We start from the raw sequence: 25,689 nt of genomic DNA on the forward strand, positions 1-25,689 counted from the left end.
TCACCCTCTCTCTCTCTCTCTCTCTTTCACCCTCTCTCTCTCTCTCTCTTTCACCCTCTCTCTCTCTCTTCCTCTCTTCACCCTCTCTCTCTCTCTCTCTCTTTCACCCTCTCTCTCCTCTCTTCTTTCACCCTCTCTCTCTCTCTTTCACCCCTCTCTCTCTTTCACCCACTCTCTCTCTACCTCTCTCTCTCTCCTCTCTCTCTCGTCTCTTCTCTCTCTCTCTCTCTTCACCCTCTCTCTCTCTCTCTTTCACCCTCTCTCTCTCTACCTCTCTACCTCTCTCTCTCTCTCTACTCTCTCTCTCTCTCTACCTCTCTCTTTCACTCTCTCTCTGCTCTATATATATATATTTCTCTCTCTACCATCTCTCTACCTCTCTCTCTCTCTCTACCTCTCTCTCTCTCTCTCTCTCTCTCTCCTACCTCCCTCTCTCTCTTACCTCTCTCTCTACCTCTCTCCTCTACCTCTCTCTCTCTCTCTCTCTCTACCTCTCTCTCTCTCTACCTCCTCACTCTCTCTCTCTCTACCTCTCTCCCTACCTCTCTCTCTCTTCACCCGACTCTCTCTCTCTATATATATATTATTCTCTCTCGCTCTCTCTCTCTCTACCTCCCTCTCTCTCTCTCTTACCTCCCTCTCTCTCTCTCTACCTCTCTCTACCTCTCTCACTCTCTCTCTCTAACTCTCTCTCTACCTCTCTCACTCTCTCTCTCTCTACCTCTCTCTCTCCTCTCTACCTCTCTCTCTCTACCTCTCACTCTCTCTCTCTCTCTCTACCTCTCTCTCTCTCTCTCTCTCTCTCTCTCTCGCTCTCTCTCTCTCTCTCTACCTCTCTCACTCTCTCTCTCTCTCTACCTCTCTCTCTACCTCTCTCTCTCTTTCACCCACTCTCTCTCTCTATATATATATTTCTCTCTCGCTCTCTCTCTCTCTCTCTCTCTCTACCTCTCCCTCTTTCACCCACTCTCTCTCTCTATATATATTCCCTCTCTACCTCTACCTCTCTCTCTCTCTACCTCTACCTCTCTCTACCTCTCTCTCTCTCTCTACCTCTCTCTCTCTCTCTCTCTCTACCTCTCTCTCTACCTCTACCTCTCTCTCTCTCTCTTTCACCCACTCTCTCTCTCTATATATATATATTTCTCTCTACCTCTCTCTCTCTCTCTACCCCTCTCTCTCTCTCTCTCTCTCTCTACCTCTCTCTCTACCTCTACCTCTCTCTCTCTCTCTTTCACCCACTCTCTCTCTCTATATATATATATTTCTCTCTCTCTCTCTTTCACTCTCTCTCTTTCACCCACTCTCTCTCTCTCTCTTTCACCCACTCTCTCTCTCTCTCTCTCTCTCTTTAACCCACTCTCTCTCTCTCTCTCTCTCTCTCTCTCTCTCTCTCTCTCTCTCTTTCACCCTCTCTCTCTCTTTCACCCTCTCTCTCTCTCTCTCTCTCTCTCTTTCACCCTCTCTCTCTCTTTTCACCCTCTCTCTCTCTACCTCTCTCTCTCTCTCTCTCTCTCTCTCTCTCTCTCTTTCACCCTCTCTCTCTCTACCTCTCTCTCTCTACCTCTCTCTCTCTCTACCTCTCTCTCTTTCACTCTCTCTCTCTATATATATATATATTTCTCTCTCTACCTCTCTCTACCTCTCCCTCTCTTTCACCCACTCTCTCTCTATATATATATATATATTTCTCTCACTCTCTCTCTCTACCTCTCTCTACCTCTCTCTCTCTCTCTCTACCTCTCCCTCTCTTTCACCCACTCTCTCTCTATATATATATATTTCTACCTCTACCTCTCTCTCTCTCTATTTCTCTCCCTCTCTTTCACCCACTCTCTCTCTCTGTATATATATTTCTCTCTCTACCTCTACCTCTCTCTCTACCTCTACCTCTCTCTCTCTTTCACCCACTCTCTCTATATATATTTCTCTCTCTCTCTCTCTCTACTTCTCTCTCTACCTCTACCTCTCTCTCTCTACCTCCTCTCTCTCTCTCTCTCTCTCTACCTCTCTCTCTCTACCTCTCCCTCTCTTTCACCCACTCTCTCTCACTATATATATATTTCTCTCTCTACCTCTCTCTCTACCTCTCTCTCTCTACCTCTCTCTCTCTCTACCTCTCCCTCTCTTTCACCCACTCTCTCTCTATATATATATTTCTCTCTCTCTCTCTACCTCTCTCTCTCTCTCTCTCTCTCTTTCTCTCCCTCTCTTTCACCCACTCTCTCTCTCTATATATATATATTTCTCTCTCTACCTCTCTCTCTCTACCTCTCTCTCTCTTCGCCCACTCTCTCTCTCTATATATATATTTCTACCTCTACCTCTCTCTCTCTCTCTCTATTTCTCTCCCTCTCTTTCACCCACTCTCTCTATATATATTTCTCTCTCTCTCTCTACTTCTCTCTCTACCACTACCTCTCTCTCTCTACCTCTACCTCCTCTCTCTCTCTCTCTCTCTACCTCTCTCTCTCTACCTCTCCCTCTCTTTCACCCACTCTCTCTCTATATATATTTCTCTCTCTCTCTACCTCTCTCTCTCTCTCTCTCTACCTCTCTCTCTCTACCTCTCCCTCTCTTTCACCCACTCTCTCTCTATATATATTTCTCTCTCTCTCTCTACCTCTCTCTCTCTCTACCTCTCTCTCTCTCTCTCTCTACCTCTCCCTCTCTTTCACCCACTCTCTCTCTATATATATATATATATTTCTACCTCTACCTCTCTCTACCTCTCTCTCTCTCTCTATTTCTCTCCCTCTCTTTCACCCACTCTCTCTCTCTATATATATATTTCCCTCTCTACCTCTACCTCTCTCTCTCTCCCTACCTCTACCTCTCTCTCTACCTCTCTCTCTCTACCTCTCTCTCTCTCTACCTCTCTCTCTCTACCTCTCCCTCTCTTTCACCCACTCTCTCTCACTATATATATATTTCTCTCTACCTCTCTCTCTCTCTCTCTCTCTCTCTTTCTCTCCCTCTTTCACCCACTCTCTCTCTCTATATATATATTTCTCTCTCTACCTCTACCTCTCTCTCTCTCTACCTCTACCTCTCTCTCTACCTCTCTCTCTCTACCTCTCTCTCTCTCTACCTCTCTCTCTCTACCTCTCCCTCTCTTTCACCCACTCTCTCTCACTATATATATATTTCTCTCTCTACCTCTCTCTCTACCTCTCTCTCTCTACCTCTCTCTCTCTCTACCTCTCCCTCTCTTTCACCCACTCTCTCTCTATATATATATATTTCTCTCTCTACCTCTCTCTCTCTACCTCTCTCTCTTTCGCCCACTCTCTCTCTCTATATATATATTTCTACCTCTACCTCTCTCTCTCTCTCTCTATTTCTCTCCCTCTCTTTCACCCACTCTCTCTATATATATTTCTCTCTCTCTCTCTCTACTTCTCTCTCTACCACTACCTCTCTCTCTCTACCTCTACCTCCTCTCTCTCTCTCTCTCTCTACCTCTCTCTCTCTACCTCTCCCTCTCTTTCACCCACTCTCTCTCTATATATATTTCTCTCTCTCTCTCTACCTCTCTCTCTCTCTACCTCTCTCTCTCTCTCTCTCTCTCTCTACCTCTCCCTCTCTTTCACCCACTCTCTCTCTATATATATATATATATTTCTACCTCTACCTCTCTCTCTCTCTACCTCTCTCTCTCTCTCTATTTCTCTCCCTCTCTTTCACCCACTCTCTCTCTCTATATATATATTTCCCTCTCTACCTCTACCTCTCTCTCTCCCTACCTCTACCTCTCTCTCTACCTCTCTCTCTCTACCTCTCTCTCTCTCTACCTCTCTCTCTCTACCTCTCCCTCTCTTTCACCCACTCTCTCTCACTATATATATATTTCTCTCTCTACCTCTCTCTCTACCTCTCTCTCTCTACCTCTCTCTCTCTCTACCTCTCCCTCTCTTTCACCCACTCTCTCTCTATATATATATTTCTCTCTCTCTCTCTACCTCTCTCTCTCTCTCTCTCTTTCTCTCCCTCTTTCACCCACTCTCTCTCTCTATATATATATATATTTCTCTCTCTACCTCTCTCTCTCTCTACCTCTCTCTCTCTTTCGCCCACTCTCTCTCTCTATATATATATTTCTACCTCTACCTCTCTCTCTCTCTCTCTATTTCTCTCCCTCTCTTTCACCCACTCTCTCTATATATATATTTCTCTCTCTACCTCTACCTCTCTCTCTCTCTCTATATATATATATATATATATATTTCTCTCTCTACCTCTCTCTCTCTTACACTGTAACTTCCTCTTTCTGCTTAAATTCATTAGTCAGCCCCCCTTTCTCCTAACCTCCAAGTGATGGGTTATTTCATTTTAATAGTATTAGATGTTGTGTAAACAACTTAAAATGTTTAAGCTCTAAAAAAGCCTACTTGATCTTTCTGTAATCCCTGGTTTTTGGATTTAGACTGAGTAGTAAGGTCTTACACAAACACGCCATTGAAACTCATTGGCTAATTTTCTACTGCTCGGCAAATCCGCTTTCAGATTCACAGGCGGCTCCAAAGTCACTAGTTGTCATTGACAAGCGTGCCATTTGTGGAACTCTTGTTTGCGTTTTGTCTGTGGAAATAGGCAAAATAAATATGTCAGCCCAGAGTGGATCATTTCTAGCCACACAAAGACGGGAGAGATGAGATGAGCAAGACTCCCAGGCACCATGGCGACAGGGTGGAGGGAGCGAGTGCAAGGCAGACTGTTAGAGAAAGAGAGACCCCATAATGATTATCTATGGTCATTGGATTAGGTACCTGTGCTGGAAGCGGAGAGGAGCAGAAGTAGTAGGCCAGTGTGGTGGGGGATAATGATCTCCCCTGTGTGTAAGAGGAGAAACCTTCTCTGCTGTAGAGCTCATCTGAGGCCAAGCCCTCCATCGCACTATCAATCAATCATACACTTAGCTAAACTTTTCAGAACAGGCCCGAGCACTTGCCTTGCCTTGCCTTAGCCAGGCAGCAAATGCTTCTCGTTGGAAAACCACGTGTGTGTGTGTGTGTGTCCGTGTCTGTACAAGTGTGCAATGCATACTGTATGTGTAGTGTACATTTTTTCCCCCGTAGAGAAATCATCACAGCCTATGAAAAAAGTATTGTTCTTTTTAAACTTGTTATACAGTATTAGTATTTCAGTATTAGTAGTATTTAAGTATTTCAGTGTCCATATAAAGTAACATGGCTAGATGAAAGCTAGAAGGCCTGTGAGGTCTTCGTCAGCTGACAGAGAGAGATAGGCAGCAGCTTGTTGCTCAGCAGCCACCTCAGTGTGTCCACAGGTTCTGTCTAACCCTGTGTGGTTGTGAAATAAACACACAGGGCTGTGGACCAGGTTCCGTCTAACTCTTAGTCTGGGTCTTATAGATTTTGTCTACCCCAGTGTGGTTCTGCAGTGTGGTTCTGTAGGGAACACACAGCTCTGTGGACCTCCTGGCCGTCTCCGTCTGGGAACCATGTGTGGCGGTCGGTTTGGTCCTCCTGTAAAACGATGCACTGAGAAGTGTGACTGCCCCAAATCCGTTTTGGGAGGAAGCGCGGCCGCCTGTCTGTAACACACACCGTCCGTGACACCAACAAGCTCAAGCTAGGATTCGCTCAGTGTGTGTGTGTTTGTGTGTGTGTGTGTGTGTGTCGAATCAAATCAAAGTTTATTTGTCACATGACAGAATACAACAGGTGTAAGCCATACAGTGAAACGCTTACATGCAAGTTCTTCCTTACAAGCTCTAGTGTGTGTGCGTGTCTGTGTACTGTGTCACACATAATTTGCCTGTTTAAGGTCAGAAAGCCAAGAGATGTAGGTACTAGTAAAGGCTATCCACTGATCGCATCTGACTCTGGCCCGTATTTGCTGGTTTGGAAAACCAATATCCCCCAACTCATTTCTGGATGTTTGTGTGCCTGTCAGACATACTCCGCTCCCTCTCCTGCTGCCATCATCACGCCAGTTTGCGGAACACAGGCTGACAGACTTTTACTGGAGAGCTAACTCCTCTCTTACGGAGTGCGCTCCTTTTCCTCCACAGAGAAGTTCATGGGACAGGCCTCGTCCAAACCAAACAGCAAGTGCTTTGCCTCTGCCACCACACTCAACCAAACCTCTTAAATGCTCTCAGGAAAGAAAAATAATGATTTGTAGATTATGATTCCTGAGTCCTGATGATTCCGTGGCAGATCCGGAATGGGGCCGATGATTAACAGGGGAACTCCGGCCGGGTAATATCACGGAAAATCCAGATAAATGTATTTCCCGCCAGCGGGAGTGGGCCGCCAAGTGCTTTCCCAGGGCAGACAGAGAGCTCTAATTGGCTGCTGGCCTGTCAGAGTGATTATGCGCGCCCCCACGCGGCATCCTGTTGTGACTGCGAGAGCCGTGGCCTAATCTTCATTTAATTAGTCCGCTCGGCACGGCCGACACCGTAGCTACGAAGTGGGGCCTTGATGCTTCCCGCCTCGCTGTCTCCTCGCGGACACAGGGCAGCTCTGTCCACCTCTGACCTCTACCAATTCATCGCTGTTCTTCAGAGCTGGGGACATGCAATGTATCTCAAATGATTCATTAAGACGTGATGAGTCAGGATATTCAGGGAACAGGTAGCTCTCGGTGATAATGAGGACGTCGTTGAACGTTGTGCGACATTAGTTTTACCTCTGAGCTTGAGATTTGAAATATACTAGAATGTAGAGGTAGAGATGTTAGAGAGCGTTTACTGCCGTGTTTCTGAGACTCAGACAGAGGATCACGGGTCAGAAGGAAAGACATCAACCTGTCATTGGATTGGCCGGGACCTCTGCTGCCCTGGGCCAATGGCAGTTGTAGCCAACGCTGTGGTCGCACTCACAAATGAACACAGAGGTTCTGCTTCAGTCATCCTCAGTGCCCACCAGTCGCTGCCATAGATCATTCCTTTTCCTATAAGCACTTATTATATTATTCTTTGCATCTCCTAACCGGATGGAAATTGATTATCCAAGGGCATGTCTGGACAGCCAATCAACACTTGATTTATACTGACGGTTCCCTGACCAAACTTTGGGTTTATTTTTCTGCCTCTCGAGCATTTTCGCAGTGTTAAATCTTCCACAGGAGGAGAAAGTCATTACCAGTAGTCTCCGGTCCTTCTCTGCCGTGGTTGCATTCCTCAAAGGAGGCTTCAGAGGAGGGAGTCTCTGATTAACTCCCCACAAAGTGCCCTGCTCCCCGACCAAAATAAATATGTCCACTGTCATTTTGTCAGCAACTGTCTTCGGAGAGCAATATTTGAAACACCCCATGATCCTTGCTGGCTTTTATATGGAGAATCCATCGTCATACCACAGGCATGAGCCATAAACATGTGGAGGCCTTTCAAAGACCAGGGGGGTGGAGGAGAAGGGAGAGGGGGGGGTGCATTAGTGCTCACTGGGGCTCCATACTCCACAATATTGTCATCTGGTCGGTTCCAAGCAGGAAGAACAGGGGGGGGGGGCTTTTTTCTCCCACTCTCTGGCCCGACAAACTAGTAGTTTTACCGAACAGCCTCTCTAGGCGCATGTAGTCACATTACAACATGGAAATCCCAGGCATTTTCTTTTCTTCATCCATTTTAACGGCGATGACCATATTAATTATTGCTTGATTTTCTGCCATAAGGTCGATACATTTAGGGTTCGTGTTAAGATGAAATCTGATACGTTATATGATGAAACATCCATGGAACAACGGACTATTCGTGGGTTTAATCAAGATGATTTGTATGTCATGAAGTAGCCCAACCAAGTGTCTGATTGTTTGTCCGTTTGTGACAGTGTGTATGTAAGCAAGTATGTGTGTCTGTCCATGACAGTGTGCATAGAGCATTGTAACTGTTCAGGAAAGCTTCCCTGTCTGAGGTTCTGGCTGGGAGGAAATGAGGCGGCATATGCCCAAACAGCGACAGCCCCATCAAAAACAGACGTACACAAACAAACAAAGTGGCAGCACACTGGAGGGGGAGCAGAGCAGAAGGAAAACGTTTCAAGTCCCCATCAACATGTTTCACAAGTGGGAGAAATGTACTGTCACAGTGTGATATTGTCCATGACATCGTTAGGGCTGTAAAGCCAGGTTCTCTGCTGAGGGTTCATTGGAGGTTTTAGGGCATTTGGTGGTTTGTCAGTGGTTTCTGTATCTAGAGCTGAGATCTGAGGCAGTCTTCGGTGCTTCAACAGACTCTCATTGAGTTGATGAGTTGAAATGTGGCCCCTGTGAGGGCCCTAAAGGCCCCAGCGTGGCCCCTGCCCGGGATGCACCTCTGCCTGCCAGACCTCTGGCTCTCTAACTGTGGCCCGCACACGCTTTAATTGCCACATACAGACCACACATAGCATACCAACACACACACACACGTATTAACAAACACACATAGACACACACACACACACAAACACACACACTTGCCTACGTACAGAAAAGGACATACAGTGGGGCAAAAAAGTATTTAGTCAGCCACCAATTGTGCAAGTTCTCCCACTTAAAAAGATGAGAGAGGCCTATAATTTTCATCATAGGTACACTTCAACTATGACAGACAAAATGAGAGGAAAAAAATCCAGAAAATCACATTGTAGGATTTTTTATGAATTTATTTGCAAATTATGGTGGAAAATAAGTATTTGGTCAATAACAAAAGTTTATCTCAATACTTTGATATATACCCTTTGTTGGCAATGACAGAGGTCAAACTATTTCTGTAAGTCTTCACAAGGCTTTCACACACTGTTGCTGGTATTTTGGCCCATTCCTCCATGCAGATCTCCTCTAGAACAGTGATGTTTTGGGGCTGTTGCTGGGCAACATGGACTTTCAACTCCCTCCAAAGATTTTCTATGGAGTTGATCTGGAGACTGGCTAGGCCACTCCAGGACCTTGAAATGCTTCTTATGAAGCCACTCTTTCGTTGCCCAGGTGGTGTGTTTGGGATCATTGTCATGCTGAAAGACCCAGCCACGTTTTATCTTCAATGCCCTTGCTGATGGAAGGAGGTTTTCACTCAAAATCTCACGATACATGGCCCCATTCATTCTTTCCTATACACGGATCAGTCCTCCTGGTCCCTTTGCAGAAAAACAGCCCCAAAGCATGATGTTTCCAGCCCATGCTTCACAGTAGGTATGGTGTTCTTTGGATGCAACTCAGCATTCTTTGTCCTCCAAACACGATGAGTTGAGTTTTTACCAAAAAGTTATATTTTGGTTTTATCTGACCATATGACATTCTCCCAATCTTCTTCTGGATCATCCAAATGCTCTCTAGCAAACTTCAGACGGGCCTGGACATGTACTGGCTTAAGCAGGGGAACACGTCTGGCACTGCAGGATTTGAGTCCCTGGCGGCGTAGTGTGTTACCGATGGGAGGCTTTGTTACTTTGGTCTCAGCTCTCTGCAGGTCATTCACTAGGTCCCCCCGTGTGGTTCTGGGATTTTTGCGCACCGTTCTTGTGATAATTTTGACCCCACGGGGTGAGATCTTACGTGGAGCCCCAGATCGAGGGAGATTATCAGTGGTCTTGTATGTCTTCCATTTCCTAATAATTGCTCCCACAGTTGATTTCTTCAAACCAAGATGCTTACCTATTGCAGATTCAGTCTTCCCAGCCTGGTGCAGGTCTACAATTTTGTTTCTGGTGTCTTTTGACAGCTCTTTGTTCTTGGCCGTAGTGGAGTTTGGAGTGTGACTGTTTGAGGTTGTGGACAGGTGTCTTTTATACTGACAACAAGTTCAAACAGGTGCCATTAATACAGGTAACGAGTGGAGGACAGAGGAGCCTCTTAAAGAAGAAATTACAGGTCTGTGAGAGCCAGAAATCTTGCTTGTTTGTAGGTGACCAAATACTTATTTTCCACCATCATGCAAATAAATTCATTAAAAATCCTACAATGTGATTTTCTGGATTATTTTTCTCATTTTGTCTGTCATAGTTGAAGTGTACCTATGATGAAAATTACAGGCCTCTCTCATATTTTTAAGTGGGAGAACTTGCACAATTGGTGGCTGACAATACTTTTTTGCCCCACTGTAGTGTAGCTTACGTTTATCTACTCAACTCTACCCTTGTCTTTTCTCTCTCTCTCTCTCTCTCTCAAACATACACACATCTTTCAGACATGCAAGCACCATATGACAATGACAATCGGAATGACAGACAATGTGCAGTGCACACAACACAGGAGAACATTTTAGCACAGGAGAAGGGAAGGTTGCCGGCTAGGAACATCTGGTGCACAGTTGCACCGGCTCAGCCACCAGAAGCCCCCACCCCCCTCCCACTCTCTCCCCTCTTCCTCTCTCTTTCTCTTACTCCCCCCTTTCTCTCTTCCCCCCCTCTCCTTCTCTCCATCCATCTCTGGCGGGCCTGGTCTTTATAGAGACATCACAGCTTTTAATTAGAGCCTGATGATTCACAGAGAGAGGCTGCGGCTTTTGACCCACTCATGTCCAGGAGCCTTGGACCCAGGGAACAGACACACAGACACAACAAAGCAACAAGTACAGGCCTGCCAGCTGCTTCTCTCTCTGTGTGTGTGTGTGTGTGTGTGTGTGTGTGTGTGTGTGTGTGTTCGTGCGAGCATACTTGTGTGTGTTCGTGCGAGCATACTTGTGTGTGTTCGTGCGAGCATACTTGTGTGTGTTCGTGCGAGCATACTTGCGTGTGTCAGTGTTTGAACACAGACAAATACAGGGAAGGAGAAGCAGAGCACTTAAGTTGAGGCCCGCTCATAAAGGTTGTACTCAACTCAACACACCAAAGCAATAGTACATGGGCTCTGAGGAGACGTCAACCGTTTGGGCTGTCTGTAACTATAATACTTGTTTTATTACACGGCTGAGGTGAGGAGATGGCTGTCATTTACAGGCTCCTAATCAATTGTGCTATTTTGTGTGTTATTTTGTACATAATGTTTCTGCCACCTTGTCTTTTTGACCAAATTGTTTTTTTTTTACCAGTACCCCCTGCATATAGCCTCGTTATTGTTATTTCATCGAGTTACTTTTTTTACTTTAGTTTATTTAGTCAATATTTTCTTAACTCTTATTTTCTTAACTGGATTGCTGGTTAAGGGCTTGTAAAGTAAGCATTTCACGGTAAGGTCTACTACACCTGTTGTACTCGGTGCATGTGACATATAACATTTCATTTGATTTGAAATGTGATTGTGGATATAACGTTATAACGTTTTTTATAACGTTTTATCGTTGATGTTTTAAATCCCCTGTAAAGTGCACCTAGTTTGCTTCGTTGGTGGCAGGCTTTGGGATCATAACCCCACCCCAATAGGCCTTGAGGCTAGGTATTGCGGTTGAATGGGATCACGAGTCACTCTATGAGCATCATACAAATCTCCCTACCGTCATACCTCTTTGGAAGGATGTTGGTGCCTGAAATACACAACTCTCTCTCTCTTATTCGAGGTGAGACCCTGAAACGGCCATCGAAATGGACATTTCACTGTAATCGAAGGAGGCCAGAGAACAAACCCATCAAATGTTTTCCCTATGTTAAGACCTCAGGAAATCCCCCTGTTTGTGTTTGAGTGAGTGCAGGGGTATTGTGAGTATTATTGACAGACAGGGAGATGGCTGGTGCCTGGGTAGGAGAGGAGAAGAGACTACAACAGCAGCCTATAGCTGGATGATACAGGATCTGTAAGATCTGTCCGCTTCAGTCAGCTGTCTGCTTGACTGGCGCTTGACAGGCTTCTGATGGAGCTCAGGCCTTAGTGAGGATCAGGGACTACTGAGAACTGACTGCTCTGGGTCTCTAATGAAAACATACACACAACAGGAGCTCCGCTAGGACATCAAACAGACTGACTTCTCGGCTCAAATGAGACTTTGTCTAGTCGAAAATACAACATCGTCGAAGGAGATGGGGTGAAAACCGTCCAGACTTATGCAAAACACAAAAACAAAGTTATATCCTGGAGTCCCTTGTCATTCGCTATAGCACGGGGATTGTGCTGTGATCCCCACAGCCCCTCTCTCTGGTTTAGCGTCTAAGCCCGTCTGACTTAGCATGGCTCCTTCGTTAGGGCCTAGTTCCTCTTTACGGGACAGTTGTGCTCTGTGTCCAGACACGGATGGGGGGGGGGGGGATTTCCTCCCCTCCCTTCTGTTTTCCCAGAGGAGAAGGGGATGAAGTGGAGGATAGGGGGATGAAGGGACATGGTGGAGAAATTAGGTATAAAGCAGTGAATCATGCTGGACAATTTCCTCTTAGATCCCCCCCCCCAAGGCCCCAGGGGGAAGTTGTGGTGTGTGTGTATGCATGTATGTGGTGCGGGGTGGGATAGACCAGAGGGGCTGTTGTAGGCCAGGGAGAGGAGAGCACACACACATGCCCCAGACAGCAGACAGACAGGCTGTGTGTGGCAGACTTTGGGTCGCCCGTTATGCCCCCTTGGCGTCCTCACAATGCAGACATGATGTTCTTTATGTATGTATGATGCACTGTTGATACAGCCTTGTTATTTCAGTGTATGTGAGCCCCTCTGTCTGAAAGAGGATACACTCCGTGTGTGTGTGTGTGTGTGTGTGCACCATAATGCATACATACTCAGCAGGGCTCACGATAGTGTGAGTACAGTATATATTACACAATTTATGTGTGTGCGCGTGTCCAGACGGCACCGTGAGCGTTAGCAGAAGAACCCTCCTCCCCACCTTGGGCCCCCGACCCAGGCCCACTCAACACACCCCAACAGGAAATGCATCTTCACCATCCTGAAATGAAAAACAAAGGTTCCATCCAGTAGTTTTGTTTAATCCTTAGTGTGAGGAGGTCACCTCCATGGCAGGACTACGTGTGTTTTGTCTCTCAGCGCTAGCGAGCAAGCTTTTGAAAGGGTACAGTTAAGACTGGGTAGGTGGGGTTTTACGAAGGGACAGAATTGGGGTGCTCTGGAGTGGGAGTTCTTCACTCTCCTCAGTTAAAGGGTGCCAAGGCTGGTTTTAAAAGGCAAAGGCAGAGTGTGTAAAAGTGCACTGCCAAGTCCTGTTTTTATTGGCTTTTACTGTTTAATTGCATGGCGTAAGATAATGAGTCGCAGAGGCAATCGACTCCAAACAAAGGGAGAGTCAAGAATGCGACCAAGTCAGCACCATGTTTCCCTGTTTAAAATGGTTCATTTCATGAGGGAATTACCCGGCACCTATCAATTGATATGTAATCTGTGCGATGGAATGAAGATCAATGATTCTGTTTCTACCCCCCCCCCCCCCCCCCAAAAAGCACATTTCTAAGGAATGCAGGAAATATTGACATAACATTGATTAAATGAAATGAATGAGTGAAGACACCCCACAATGGAAGCATGAGAATGAGAGCCCCACCCTCTCCTCTGCTATGTGACTGAAGTAGAACGTAATTGACATCTGCCGTATTATTCCAGCCAGGATGATAATGTTTAATATTCCACCCACTTGAATGTTTAATTGGACCCCCGGTCTCCTTTTCCACCACCCCCTGGTTTGCTACAGCTATCCACAGCTTGCTAACACACACACACACACACACACACACACACACACCTACACACACCCGCTCGCACCAGCACACGCTCTAGCAGAGCCACACACATGCACGCACACATACACACACAGGCACGCAAGCAAGCGTGTACACAGGCGCACACGCACGCTCAACCACTGACACACACACATAACGACAAAGCTTTTTATTTTGCTCGTCAGAAATGAAACCCAACATTTCGCCATTCGTTAAAGTTAACTAAAGCTAATTATTCGTCCTTTTCTGTTGGTTCCGCGGGGTAGCAGCTCCATGTATTTAGGCCCAGATGTGTGTGTGTGTGTGTGTGAGTCAGTCGGGGGAATAGTAGACCGTAGATGGTGTTGTGCAGCTCTTTTTTGAGTTTCAGGTTTATCAGACACAGCGGCCTAGTCATCACGCCTGCTCTCTGCGTGGCCCTCTGACGTTGCCGTAGTGACACCATCCGTAAAGTAGAGCCAGAGTTGGTGGGCAAGCGCCAATTTAACCCGGAGAGGGGTACCATTCAGGGGAGCAGAGTTGCGAGTGACTCTGCAGAGGTTTGTTTTGATTTCCAAAATTGGGTCCGGGTCTGCTGGCTTGCCTATGTTAAGGTTGTTAGCGATGTGGTGGTGGCGGTTAGCCACATATTGACCAAATATTTACCGGTAGCCCTCGCATTTGCAAAGTCTCAGTATGCATACTCAGTGTTGACAGATCAGAAACTGACTGAGCGTTGACTGAAAGTTCGCTGAATGGTTTCATCGTCAGACAGTGGCCTTCCCTCAACACTGGACCATTCCTGGATACCGGACCCTTCCTGTATAGCGATCCTGGGTTAACGTTCCGTTGTCTTTGTCACAGTCATTCAGCAGCTCGACAGAGGGAATAAAATCCAACTCTATATTACCCACCGGGCAGATTAATCACGGTGTCAGTCATGCATTATTTGCCGGGGCTTCTTGCTCAAGACGCTAATCTCCAAGTTGGGTTTTCGATTTGACTTATTGTCAGCGAAATGGAGCTTCAAAAGGCGGGACCGGTGGACTAACCTGCTGCTTCATCTCCCGACAGAGCCTCCTTCGCATAGATGAGAAAATAATGACCCACCTAATCCCAACATTAGCTTTTTAAATCGGAATGCAGATGTTTTAAATCATCCCTGCTAAGCAGGATGGGTGATTGTAAGCAGAGCACTGGGGGAAAGAGAATGAGAATGAGAAAGAAGAGGGAGAGAGATGAGAAAGTACGATTCAGAGTAATCTTGTTAGGCTAAATGACGCTGTGCAGATAGGCCCTTGTCATCCGGTTGGCAAGATGGACTTGTTCTCATAAAATATTGTCCTCTCTGGAGAAAGAGGGTGTTTCTTCTTTCTCTTTTTCCCGGGCACATCTCTATCTTTCCCAATTCCCAACTGTTTCCCCTTTTTTTCCAAATGTCCCTCCGTCTTCGTCTCTCTACCTCTCGCCCCCCTTTCCTACCCCTCTCTCTTATACACTGTCACTCAAAAGCCCCCGCTACATTTCTTCCTTTTCTTCATTTATCCTCCTCCTCCTCTTCTCTATTACTCACTCTCTCTAAACTCCCTGTCACTTTTAGATCATATCTTTTCATGTGAACATCTGCAGACCTTGGCTCACCACATGTCCTTAACCATTTTTACATACACTCCATGGACAGTGTGTGTATGTGGGTATCTTCTTCCGGACAGAAGAGCTCGTCGGTGTGAGTGAGAGGAGTTGGCTACAGATACGTTCCCCTTCACGGCATTATAAATGTATGTGTGAGGAGGCCTTTAATGGCTGCTAATCCAATTTCTGCCACTGAAATCAAATCTCGCTGGCGCCAGTAGTCCCCTCCTTCCCTCACAAATAATGGCTTTCGATTTGGCATGTTTATGAAGCAAAGTTCCAGCTTTTCCGTACTAAATCCACCAGAATCTTCTTCGGAATTGTTTTGATCCCCTACCCTCAACCCCCTTCTCCTAAGAAACATATTAATTGATGGTCTCTGGATGATGGCGGCGTTTACTGGCGGGATGAGGTAACAAAAGGAGCGGAGATGGTTCACTTCAAGAAGAAGAACACATTTACCGTTCGTCTTAATGCCTTCTCGAGGTTGGTGCCATCGATTTCCTCCAACCACAAGCGGAGCAGATAAGATTAGGCCTTCGATTGGTGCACTGCCTGCTGGAGCCCGAGCTCTGGGTGGATGAAGTCACTTGGCCGTGCTGCCAGACAGTCAGTACACACACACACACACACACACACACAGTGGTCATGGCCTCAGCGATTATAGATTTGCATGCAGGTACACACTTCCACAGTGGCAGCCACCAGGTCTGTATTTCAAAATAATCATCCCTTTTCTCTCTCGATCAAGGTCTGTTTTTGTCAATGTCCTCATTGAACTGAGCCCCATTCTTGGCAGCGTGAAGAACAGAACATTAACCTAATGATGGAAAAACAGAACGTTATTTATTACATAATTCAAACACGCACTCATCGTAAGGAATACATTTTCTCTGGTTTATTCGGTTCTCAAAAACAAAGATATTGGATTTGGAGATAGGTGAAGGGAGTTTTGGCTCCGTCCTTCTCCCCTGTGTAAAATGCTATTCAATTAGACAAGATGAATGGACCGCAACTCAGAGTGCCATGGGCATATCTCCTGAGAGAGAGCATAGTGTTATTGTTACTATACAACAGGCCTACAGAACTGCTTTCCTGTTGGGTATCTGGCTATGTCTCAACCACCATCAGGGATAGAAAGAGAGAGATGTGAATGAGAGAGAGAGAATGAAAGATAGAGATGTGAAAGAGAAATTGTAAGTGATGGATCTCAACCGGATCTCAACCGGAGGTCGGGGTGGAACTCCCACCCCAGTGCATATAGGGAAGTCTAATCTGCCTCTCCCAGGTGCTTTGGCAGCTGATAAGATTGTATATGACATTAGAGGGTCCAAGACACATTTGTCAAAGACTTGATATGGAAGAGCGCACACATGTGCATAGCCTAGTCTTAAACAAACACACAGATACAATGCAGGCTTGGAGGGCACTCCAGAGCTTTCTTCAGGTAGCAAGAACTTTACCAGAACCAGACCTGGCTCATGCAGTGAGACCAAGATTGGGCTTACTTACACACAGGCACAAATACTAATGTACACACACACACTATGTCTATAATACACACACAGTGATAATGGTGGGGTCATCCTCTGCCACCACAACAGCTTCTGCTTTTGATTAAAAACTACAAAACATTTTGAATTGCTTATAATGTTAAATTTACTCTATGAACCCGTCCACATACAAAGCTTTAGATGGCAGATTTTATCTACAAAAAAAAACATTATACAATTAAGGATTGCAGAAGTGATGCGAAATGTGGCCAAAACTGAAAAGAAAATGGGGAAAAAAATAGTGAAAGTATTTTCTGAAATGAAAGCCATTCTTCAATTTTGGCAGTAAGTTTAAATTCTGGGTCAGTGTGGGGTAAAACAAAAATAGCTCAAATTATTTGAAGATTTCTGTTCCTTCCAAGACAAATGATCTGTACTCGCTCTAAGATTTATGAATTTGTTCCTTGTTTGGAAAGTAATTGAGTTCACTTCTTAATTATTTATTTCCACGGTAAATAAAAAATTAAAAAATTCTTAAAGAACTCTGGCTTGCATAATCATCTTAAGTGTTTACATTGATTGTAAATATACCATCATAAAAGCGTTGTGTATTCACTTTGTGTTGCGTCCTGGTAAATGCTAAATGTGAAAGAGACAGACCCTGATATGATGTGCCATCTCATAAGCCTTATATCAGATGCAGAGAGGGGGGAAGATCTATGTTCTCTTGGTATTGGTTGCCCTCTAGCTGTCAGCCTAGAGAACTCTGATTATGAAATAGAACCCAGCGTAGTCCATGCTTTCATAGACACAGGTCAAACAGAGATAGAAATGTTCATCAGCTCACTTGGACAGTTCTGATGACATTCCGGGACGTTTGGTTTTTACAGTTCACATTGTCCTGGAATAAATGAGATATGAGATATGACGTGAGACCTCAGACCTGGGACAAATACATAATATGTCACGGTAATACTTTGAGGGGTGCTCGATTTATTGAGGTATTTTAGGACTCTTCCTTCTTCTTTTTTATCCGTTGGTTACATTGTACTGGGGCAAACCAAATGAAGCACAGCTCAAGCTTTTGTAAGTGTTTACTCACACAATTTACTTACGTCTTATGAGATGAGCAGTACTGTGACGTAGAATCCCGGTCTATATAATGTCATGGCGATGTGCAATCCCTTGTTTTTTCAAGAACCCGCTGTAGCCGTGTTTGTGCGTGGTGTAAGACAAGTGTCATGTAGTTCACAAACATCTTAAAGCCGTGTGGATTATATCCTTTCTGTGTTCGTGACTATCCAGGAAAGCTATACTGTCGGTCTTTAAATGAGCTCCACGCATTTATTTGCACTACACGCAAACTCGCACAACACGCAGAGAGCCCAAATGGTTCTATGGAATGGCCCCTATGGGCCTAGCCCAGCTAGAGGCCTTTTCAATACAGCAATGTTTGCTTTATTGCCATCAAATGTAATTCGTCTTGAGTCGATTGTATTGAATGCTGTGTTTATGAAGCGCAGAGCAACACTGTTTCAAATGAAAAGGACCTCTTTTAAATGGCAATTAGGAAAAGAAACCTACGGTCCGGATTGACTTGAGCGTAATGCGTGCACTAACAGTCGTAACCATACTGTAACTCACCCAAAGAATCGAAAGCGACATTTACTAAACGAGCATAGCAACTTTGCTGTTAATGTTTTTCAATTGGAGGTCACGGAAAGTTTAGAGTAAGATGTATGTTTTCCCCATGAGATGTGATTTTAAATCCTTTTATGGTCTGAAGAGGGGATTTTTTTGAATAAGATATTGCGTGTCGGCAACGTAATTTTTCGCCCTCTGAATGGCCGATGGTGACTACAAATAGCTAGCTAGATTGAATTGATTGCAGGAAATGGCTCTGAAATGTGGAAGTGAAATTGGTTGATATTTGTGCAACTGTAACATGACTCTCGTTTAAAAGAGCGAAAACAGAACATTTTATATGTCCCCATTTCTTGGAAATATTAAAAAATATATTTTACAGTGTGGTGCTGAGATGTTCAATTGAACCAGACTTTTTTTGGGCGGCTTTAAATGGCTGGCGTTTGGCCAGGCCATATGAGAAGGTAATTAGAGGTAATTCTGCCACATATTACACACTTTAGCCTTATTTTCCTTAGTGAAATGGCATGAACAAGTGCAATAATAGGACACGGAGCCAGGTTTTGTAAACCTACCGTTGAGACACCCATTTATGTAGTATTTTTCAGTGTTTTCCCCCCTCGGCGAACCATAGCATGCCTTGTTTCTTGCTGTGCCAAATCAGGATCCAGATAGCATCTCATCATCCAAGCCTGACTCTAGTTTTCCCCCCATCAGATTTTATTTTTCTTCAGATCACTGATCCACTCAAAACCAGCAGAGCTATGCCACTGGGCAGAGGGGTTGGCGGCAGGATTGTGCCCCCACCACCACCACCCGAAGCCAACCTTCATTCAGCCCCATCACTTCTCCCTCTCTTTATTTCTCTCTCTCTGTCTCTCTCTCTGTCTGTCTGTCTGTCTCACACTCATACACACCTCGTTAAATGATTTGTGTCTTTTGGCAGCCAAACTGTTGCCTTTTGGTTCAGTAGCCTCTGTCGTAGGGAACCATGGGTACCGAGGTACCGCCGTACACGGTTCCATTAGCACAGATTCCCAACATGCTTTGCCCACACCAATGACACCTGGGATACATTAAGATACATTAACCCTGGGCTTATGAACGAGGACCTTTCCAGTTCTGACAGAGTGTTATGCAATTTCCCCAGAGAGAGAGAGAGAGAGAGAGAGAGAGGTGATGGGGCTGAATAAAGGAAAATTTTGCTGCCAACCGCTCTGCCCAGTGGCATAGCTCTGCTGGTTTTGAGTGGGTAAGGAGGGGACCAAGATATATGGTATATATGTGTGTGTGTGTATATATATGTATGTATGTATGTATGTGTGTGTGTGTATATGTATGTATGTATATATATATATATATATATATATATATACATTAGCTGGTTTTAGAGAGACACCAAAGGGATGGAATAAAGGTTTTTACTGTGTTCCTTTTTTACATTGATGCACTGTTCTTCTAATAGGCTCTCTCTTGCTTCTTGTCTTTCTGCTTCAGGAGGATCAGGGAAGCAGCGACCCAAAGAACCAAAGAAGTCCAACAAGCAGAGGCTCCGGTTCCAGGCCCAGAACCAGCATAGTGACCACCTGGCCTCCATGAGCTCCAGCCAGTAGAGGACTGAGTCCCCCCCCCCCCACCCCTTGGAACCTAAACAACACAAAGCTGCTAGCTGCTGCTCCACAAACCTCCACCCCACCCCCCACCCCAGCACACAGTCACACTACACCATATTAATGACCCTACACATGTCTATGGTTGTAGTAAAGTACACATATGCCCTCTGTCCCTGTCTCTCTCTGTCTTCTGCTGTTTTCCTCGTACCGCAGAGTACCGCATCGTAGTGTGCCGTAGTGTGCCGCTGACAGATCAGCCAATCAGCTCCCCCCTTTTGACCACTGTGACATCATAGAACTCATAGAAACACTCGTTCCTTTTGCTCACACGCCATGTACGTCTGGGGAGAACAAACCAACGAGGGGAGACCGACACACACCGACCGACTGACAGACGGAGGACGCGAAAGAGCAGGAGAATGAGGAATGAGATGGATGTTGATAATAGTGGTGACGGCCCAGCGATGGGGGCAATGGAAGACGCCAAGACGACGACTCTGATGGAGAGAGGAAGAGCGTGCAAAGAGAGAGAATGAGAGGATGATCAAGAGAAGAGGAGAGATTTGGCAGAAGGGTGACGGCTATTAAGTGACATCTTGAAATAATTGAGACTCTTCTGTATTTATTTCAAAGCAAACTCTTATTTTCCCTCATTGGAGGCGGAGTGTTTCATGTATGGCCTTTTTGTTCATTGTGTATATTTTTTGAGAGTCATGTTAAGAAATACCATGCGTAGTTGCAGTGTATTTTATTCTCAGCACAAAATGTTTACGTCCAGAACCCGCTTTAATGCTCTAACTGTATGCTGTGGATAAAGACATGTTAGTTGTTCGAACTTAGCATGGCAACAAACTCATGTGTACATAGTTGATGAGTTCATCTAATTATAAAACCTATTACTGTATTTTCGGTATTGACTCCTCCCAGCGTTCTAAATGTTTCAGAGAAACGGATGTAATACCAAGCTACAGATTCAAAAAAGACTGAAAACGAAATAATAAACATAGCCAACACATAGCTATTACATTTATATGGTATATATTTGATTTATTTATTGATTCTATTTTGTACTTTTGTGTTCGGTGACAATTTTGTCTCGTACTGTTACTCCTCTGTGCTGAAATATGATTTGAATCCCACAATACAGATATCTTTAAAAGAGCCTCTTGTTTGTGTCTGGTCATGCGAAACAGTTTGAGTGTTGCATCGCGTTCATGTGGTCTCATCTACTGATTTCAAACTAAAGTGCGTACTTTGTTTGACATTCTTTAGGTTTGATATTCAGGGTTCGACAAATATATGGTCATAGGACCACATATGTGTTTGATTAAAATACATTTCATGTGACTGTTGATGTAGCTTTTCAGTCTTAGGGTTCATGGACAGCTAGGAGCGCTAGCTTTAGCTTGTCCCTCCCGCATTAGTATATAATTATGTAATTTGAAAAACATTTGTGATATCAATCATGCAATGTGCACTGCGTGACACAAGCTGCCTTTGAGCCAGGGAGATTCGATATGGTCAATTGACCGTGACAGCATGACGTCACTGTGAGCGGCCTGTAAGCCATCTTGACTTGACGTGTCCTCACGGATGGTGCAATGCCACATTGTGATGTCACCACCGTATCATTAATTTCCACCCTCATTATCTTACACATGATTTGGCAATAGAACTGCCTACTGTGCTTCCTTCACACACACACACACACTCACCCCCTCTTTATTTGAGCACACATTAGATCTCATTAATTTTCAGGGTTTCAAAACATCAAATAAATAAGTATAAAAATCCTAAATGTGCTGGCTTGCCAAGAAAGGTTTTACGCCAGTCATGGCTAATTAACCTAGTGATGCATACTGTGTAATCATTGCCCCTTAAAAAATGTGAGGCTGTATCTGCCAGACAGCTTATGGACACACAGTAGCGAATGAAACAACGTTGTGTCCTATATCATCCTGGGAGACACCGACCGCAGGCTTCCTTTTCCTAGTAATCCTCTGAAGTCACACATGATTTTTTTCCAGAGTGAAAGAGGCGACGGTGTTGATGCTCAAATAACCCATAATACCCGGTTCGCCCATGTAGCCTTCTCGGAGAAGGAGTGAAACAAACCTCTTGCAGTGAAACAGTAGCCTCAGCTAGGAATGGCGAAGGCCTCAACATACAGTATGGTCTTTCACAGGTGTTGGGAAGGAGCACGGAGAAGGATGCTTGACATACTCTTCATTTTTACAGCTTAACACTTCCCTTAACCTTTCCACTTGAAATGTATGGGTACTTATTGTCATAAAAGGGGAATATCATCTTTGATGCACCTTATAGAAATGAGAGATATCCATAAAGCCTAGAGTGCAGAACAGTGAGTGAATGGAAATGTAAAAGTAATACTAAGTGTTTTAAAAGACATCTGCTGCTGGTTAAGAGTTAATAAACGATGTACAGATGTCATCCCTAGGGCCAGACTGTCACTGTTTCAGACTGGGAATGAACTGCATTGAAGTGGATTCATTAAGGAGAAGACCACCAACACCACTGAAACACTACACAAGGTCTAGTGGGGGGGAAACTAAGTGCACACTGGAGAATCTCCCTTACCTTTCCGTTTCCAATTATTCCTCTGTCTTTCATCCATTCTGGGTGTATTTGTGTCGTCGGTGAGAAACTGCATTCAGGGTTTCTTTAATGTTGGTTAGTGCATCAACGTTCACCCAGACATCAGAAGGTAGCCCGGCTGATCCCCTTTTATTAGTCAAACCACTTCTGTAAACTTTGAGGCAGCTTAAAGGAAGCGTCTGTGTTTCTCACTCTGTGTGTGTGTGTGTGTGTGTGTGTGTGTGTGTGTGTGTGTGTGTGTGTGTGTGTGTGTGTGTGTGTGTGTGTGTGTGTGTGTGTGTGTGTGTGTGTGTGTGTGTGTGTGTGTGTGTGTGTGTGTGTGTGTGTGTGTGTGTGTGTGTGTGTGTGTGTGTGTGTGTGTGTGTGGTTGAAGGACATAGTTAGGTGGTTGAGGCTGACGCTCCCTTTTAATGTGACTGGGTGCATTTTCATTAGTTCAGTTCAGTCCTATTATTAAAGCCCACTTCAAAGGCCCAACAAGTGAAACCACAAACAGGAAATGTCGCAGTGGGCTCTGCACACTAGAGATCCATACTGTAAAGTAGTGTTAAAGGGATAGTTCACCTAAATTGTATACTAATATCGAGTTTTGACAGGTCAACAAAATGCCCAAATCATGTCATTTTGTAAATTTGGTGACTATATCTTTAGGAACGGTGTATCTTGCAGGTAACAAAGGTAAAAGCCCATTTATGCTCCGAATGGAGGTTGTGACGCAATTGCAGAACCTCCGGAGGCATGCAGAGGCCAAATTGAGTTCCACGCTGCATCGCCGTGCGTCTCCCAAATGTTGTGACAATATGGAGGGCTCCGTATTGCTCCGAATTGACATGATTGGTTGACGGTAGGTGGGGTTGGGAGGTCCTGTATAAACACAAACTCACTTGCTCGACAACAGCTCTGCTCAACAGCTCTGCGCTGCTCTGCGAAGTGCAAGTAGTAAGAATGCCCTGACTTCTGCAGAGGCTGTATCACCATAAATGTAGATGTCGGATTGAACATGCAGCGCCTTTAAGGTTTTTTAAGCATACATATATTGCAGTCCCTCTCTTCAGCTACTTCAAATGTGCAGCACTTTGTGAGTGACACATTCGTTCCAAACCCAGATGGCAGAAGTGGAAGTTATGACATCGGTGGGCTAATAACTTTGCCCGGGACAATAAACGTTGAAATAATTTGCTGTGTTTAATAACTATATAATTGGGCATCGGTTGCCCTTTGAGCTGAAGGAAATCTGGAACTATTAGCGTTCACATGGGCTATGATGACGCTTGGCATGGCCTGTTGCAAGCAGCACAGAGTAGGTACAATGAAACCAGTCTAAGGCTTTCTACAAGTTTACCATATGTCAGCTATCATATGTAGAGGCACAGAATGAAGGCAAAAACGCCATGTCTTTCATCCACCAAATTCGGACAAATTCCCTCATAATTGCAAAATGGTATCCGGTATCCACGTCCTTTTGAAAAGCAGATTGACTTCATTAAGAAAAAGTTGCTAAGTAACATGTTTATTACAGGCATAAATAAATATGTAAATAAATGGTAATTGTCTGTGACCTTCTCTCTGCGTTCTCGGGAGACAAATCGGATGGGTAATTGAAAGGGACCAGGCCCGGTAATGGGACTCCATAGCTAATGCTGGTGTGTTCTGCCTGAGTGCAGCTGAAGTGAGGCTTTGAAGGTGGCTATCTTAGGCAGTGCTCGTGATTATAGCTGTCAGACCGCTTATATCTGTCCCCACTGCTGGAGAGAGATGGACCAACCTAATGACTCTTACTGAAGTCAATTGTTTCCTGTTTACACTGCGCGTCATCGTGTTCTGTTTGATTCTTTCAAATGGCCAGCCTTCGACTTTGTCAAGTAGGGAGATATTTGTCATGTCCAGACTTCGACTTTGTCAAGTAGGGGAATATTTGTCATGTCCAGACTTCGACTTTGTCAAGTAGGAGGATATTTGTCATGTCCAGACTTCGACTTTGTCAAGTAGGGGAATATTTGTCATGTCCAGACTTCGACTTAGTCAAGTAGGAGGATATTTGTCATGTCCAGACTTCGACTTTGTCAAGTAGGAGGATATTTGTCATGTCCAGACTTCGACTTTGTCAAGTAGGGGAATATTTGTCATGTCCAGACTTCGACTTTGTCAAGTAGGGGGATATTTGTCATGTCCAGACTTCGACTTTGTCAAGTAGGAGGATATTTGTCATGTCCAGACTTCGACTTTGTCAAGTAGGAGGATATTTGTCATGTCCAGACTTCGACTTTGTCAAGTAGGAGGATATTTGTCATGTCCAGACTTCGACTTTGTCAAGTAGGAGGATATTTGTCATGTCCAGACTTCGACTTTGTCAAGTAGGAGGATATTTGTCATGTCCAGACTTCGACTTTGTCAAGTAGGAGGATATACTGTATATGGGCTGTGTTTCCTTGGGCTGTGTTTCTTAAGTTACATTTCAACAGGTGCAGAATATATTATATTCCTGACCTGGTATGAGGTTTCCTTAGGGGCTTGGCAGTCGTTTTCGGTCTGTTACCTAACATTCCTCTTCTCCTTTCCAATGACTAATTTTGCTGATGGTGTACCACCACCAGCAGCACCATGGAGAGAGTGTTGCTTTTTTTTCTCAAGTTCAATAAATCAACAGTGAGGCCCAAACAATGAAAACACACAGCCATTTCCCCTTACCTCCACCTACCTTCACCTGAGGGAAATAAGCACAGGGACCCTGTCCTTCCATTCAGGATGTGACACACATGGTCTTTATGACCCCAGCTGAATCATACTGTGCACTTAAAAAACATTAGTGATTACCTAGCGGAGCAAACAATTCCCCTTACAGGCTGACAGAGAGCCATGGGCATAACTAACTGTATTTAGCTCGGGAGCCAGCTGGTGAGGACGTCCACGAAGACTACTATTTTCCCCCCTTTTTTTGGCAGCCCTTCTCCATTCATTGACTTTTTATATGTGCCTAGTAGCCGCGTTACCACTGGTTTCAAGGGAGAATTCATCAACAACAGCTCTCATTAAACCATGTTAAGACCACTCGTGTTGGATATAAGGTGACCAGCATAGGCCCAAAAGGGCCATGTCTGTTCCACGGAGCTGACACAAGTGGCCCCTCAAGAAGGGGGTGTCCGCTATCATGTAGGGGAGCACAGGTTCCAGGGG

At 44.9% G+C, this 25,689-nt stretch overlaps 1 protein-coding gene across 2 annotated transcripts in view; it reads left to right on the forward strand.

Annotated features, from left to right (window-relative positions):
- LOC109901500 (R-spondin-2-like) overlaps nucleotides 1-21,057 on the forward strand; it is an 85,732-nt gene extending 64,675 nt beyond the window's left edge. Inside the window, exon 6 of one of the 2 annotated variants that reach the window (XM_020497499.2) lies at nucleotides 19,784-21,057. In XM_020497499.2, the coding sequence (XP_020353088.1) occupies nucleotides 19,784-19,899 (116 nt within the window). In that variant the 3' untranslated portion in view covers nucleotides 19,900-21,057. The remainder of the gene's footprint in view (nucleotides 1-19,783) is intronic. The other variant, XM_031786536.1, reaches the window with a different exon arrangement.
- Nucleotides 21,058-25,689: the final 4,632 nt, after the last annotated feature.

The sequence above is a fragment of the Oncorhynchus kisutch genome, linkage group LG13 (assembly GCF_002021735.2).
Source record: "Oncorhynchus kisutch isolate 150728-3 linkage group LG13, Okis_V2, whole genome shotgun sequence".
NCBI classification, from domain to species: Eukaryota; Metazoa; Chordata; class Actinopteri; order Salmoniformes; family Salmonidae; genus Oncorhynchus; species Oncorhynchus kisutch.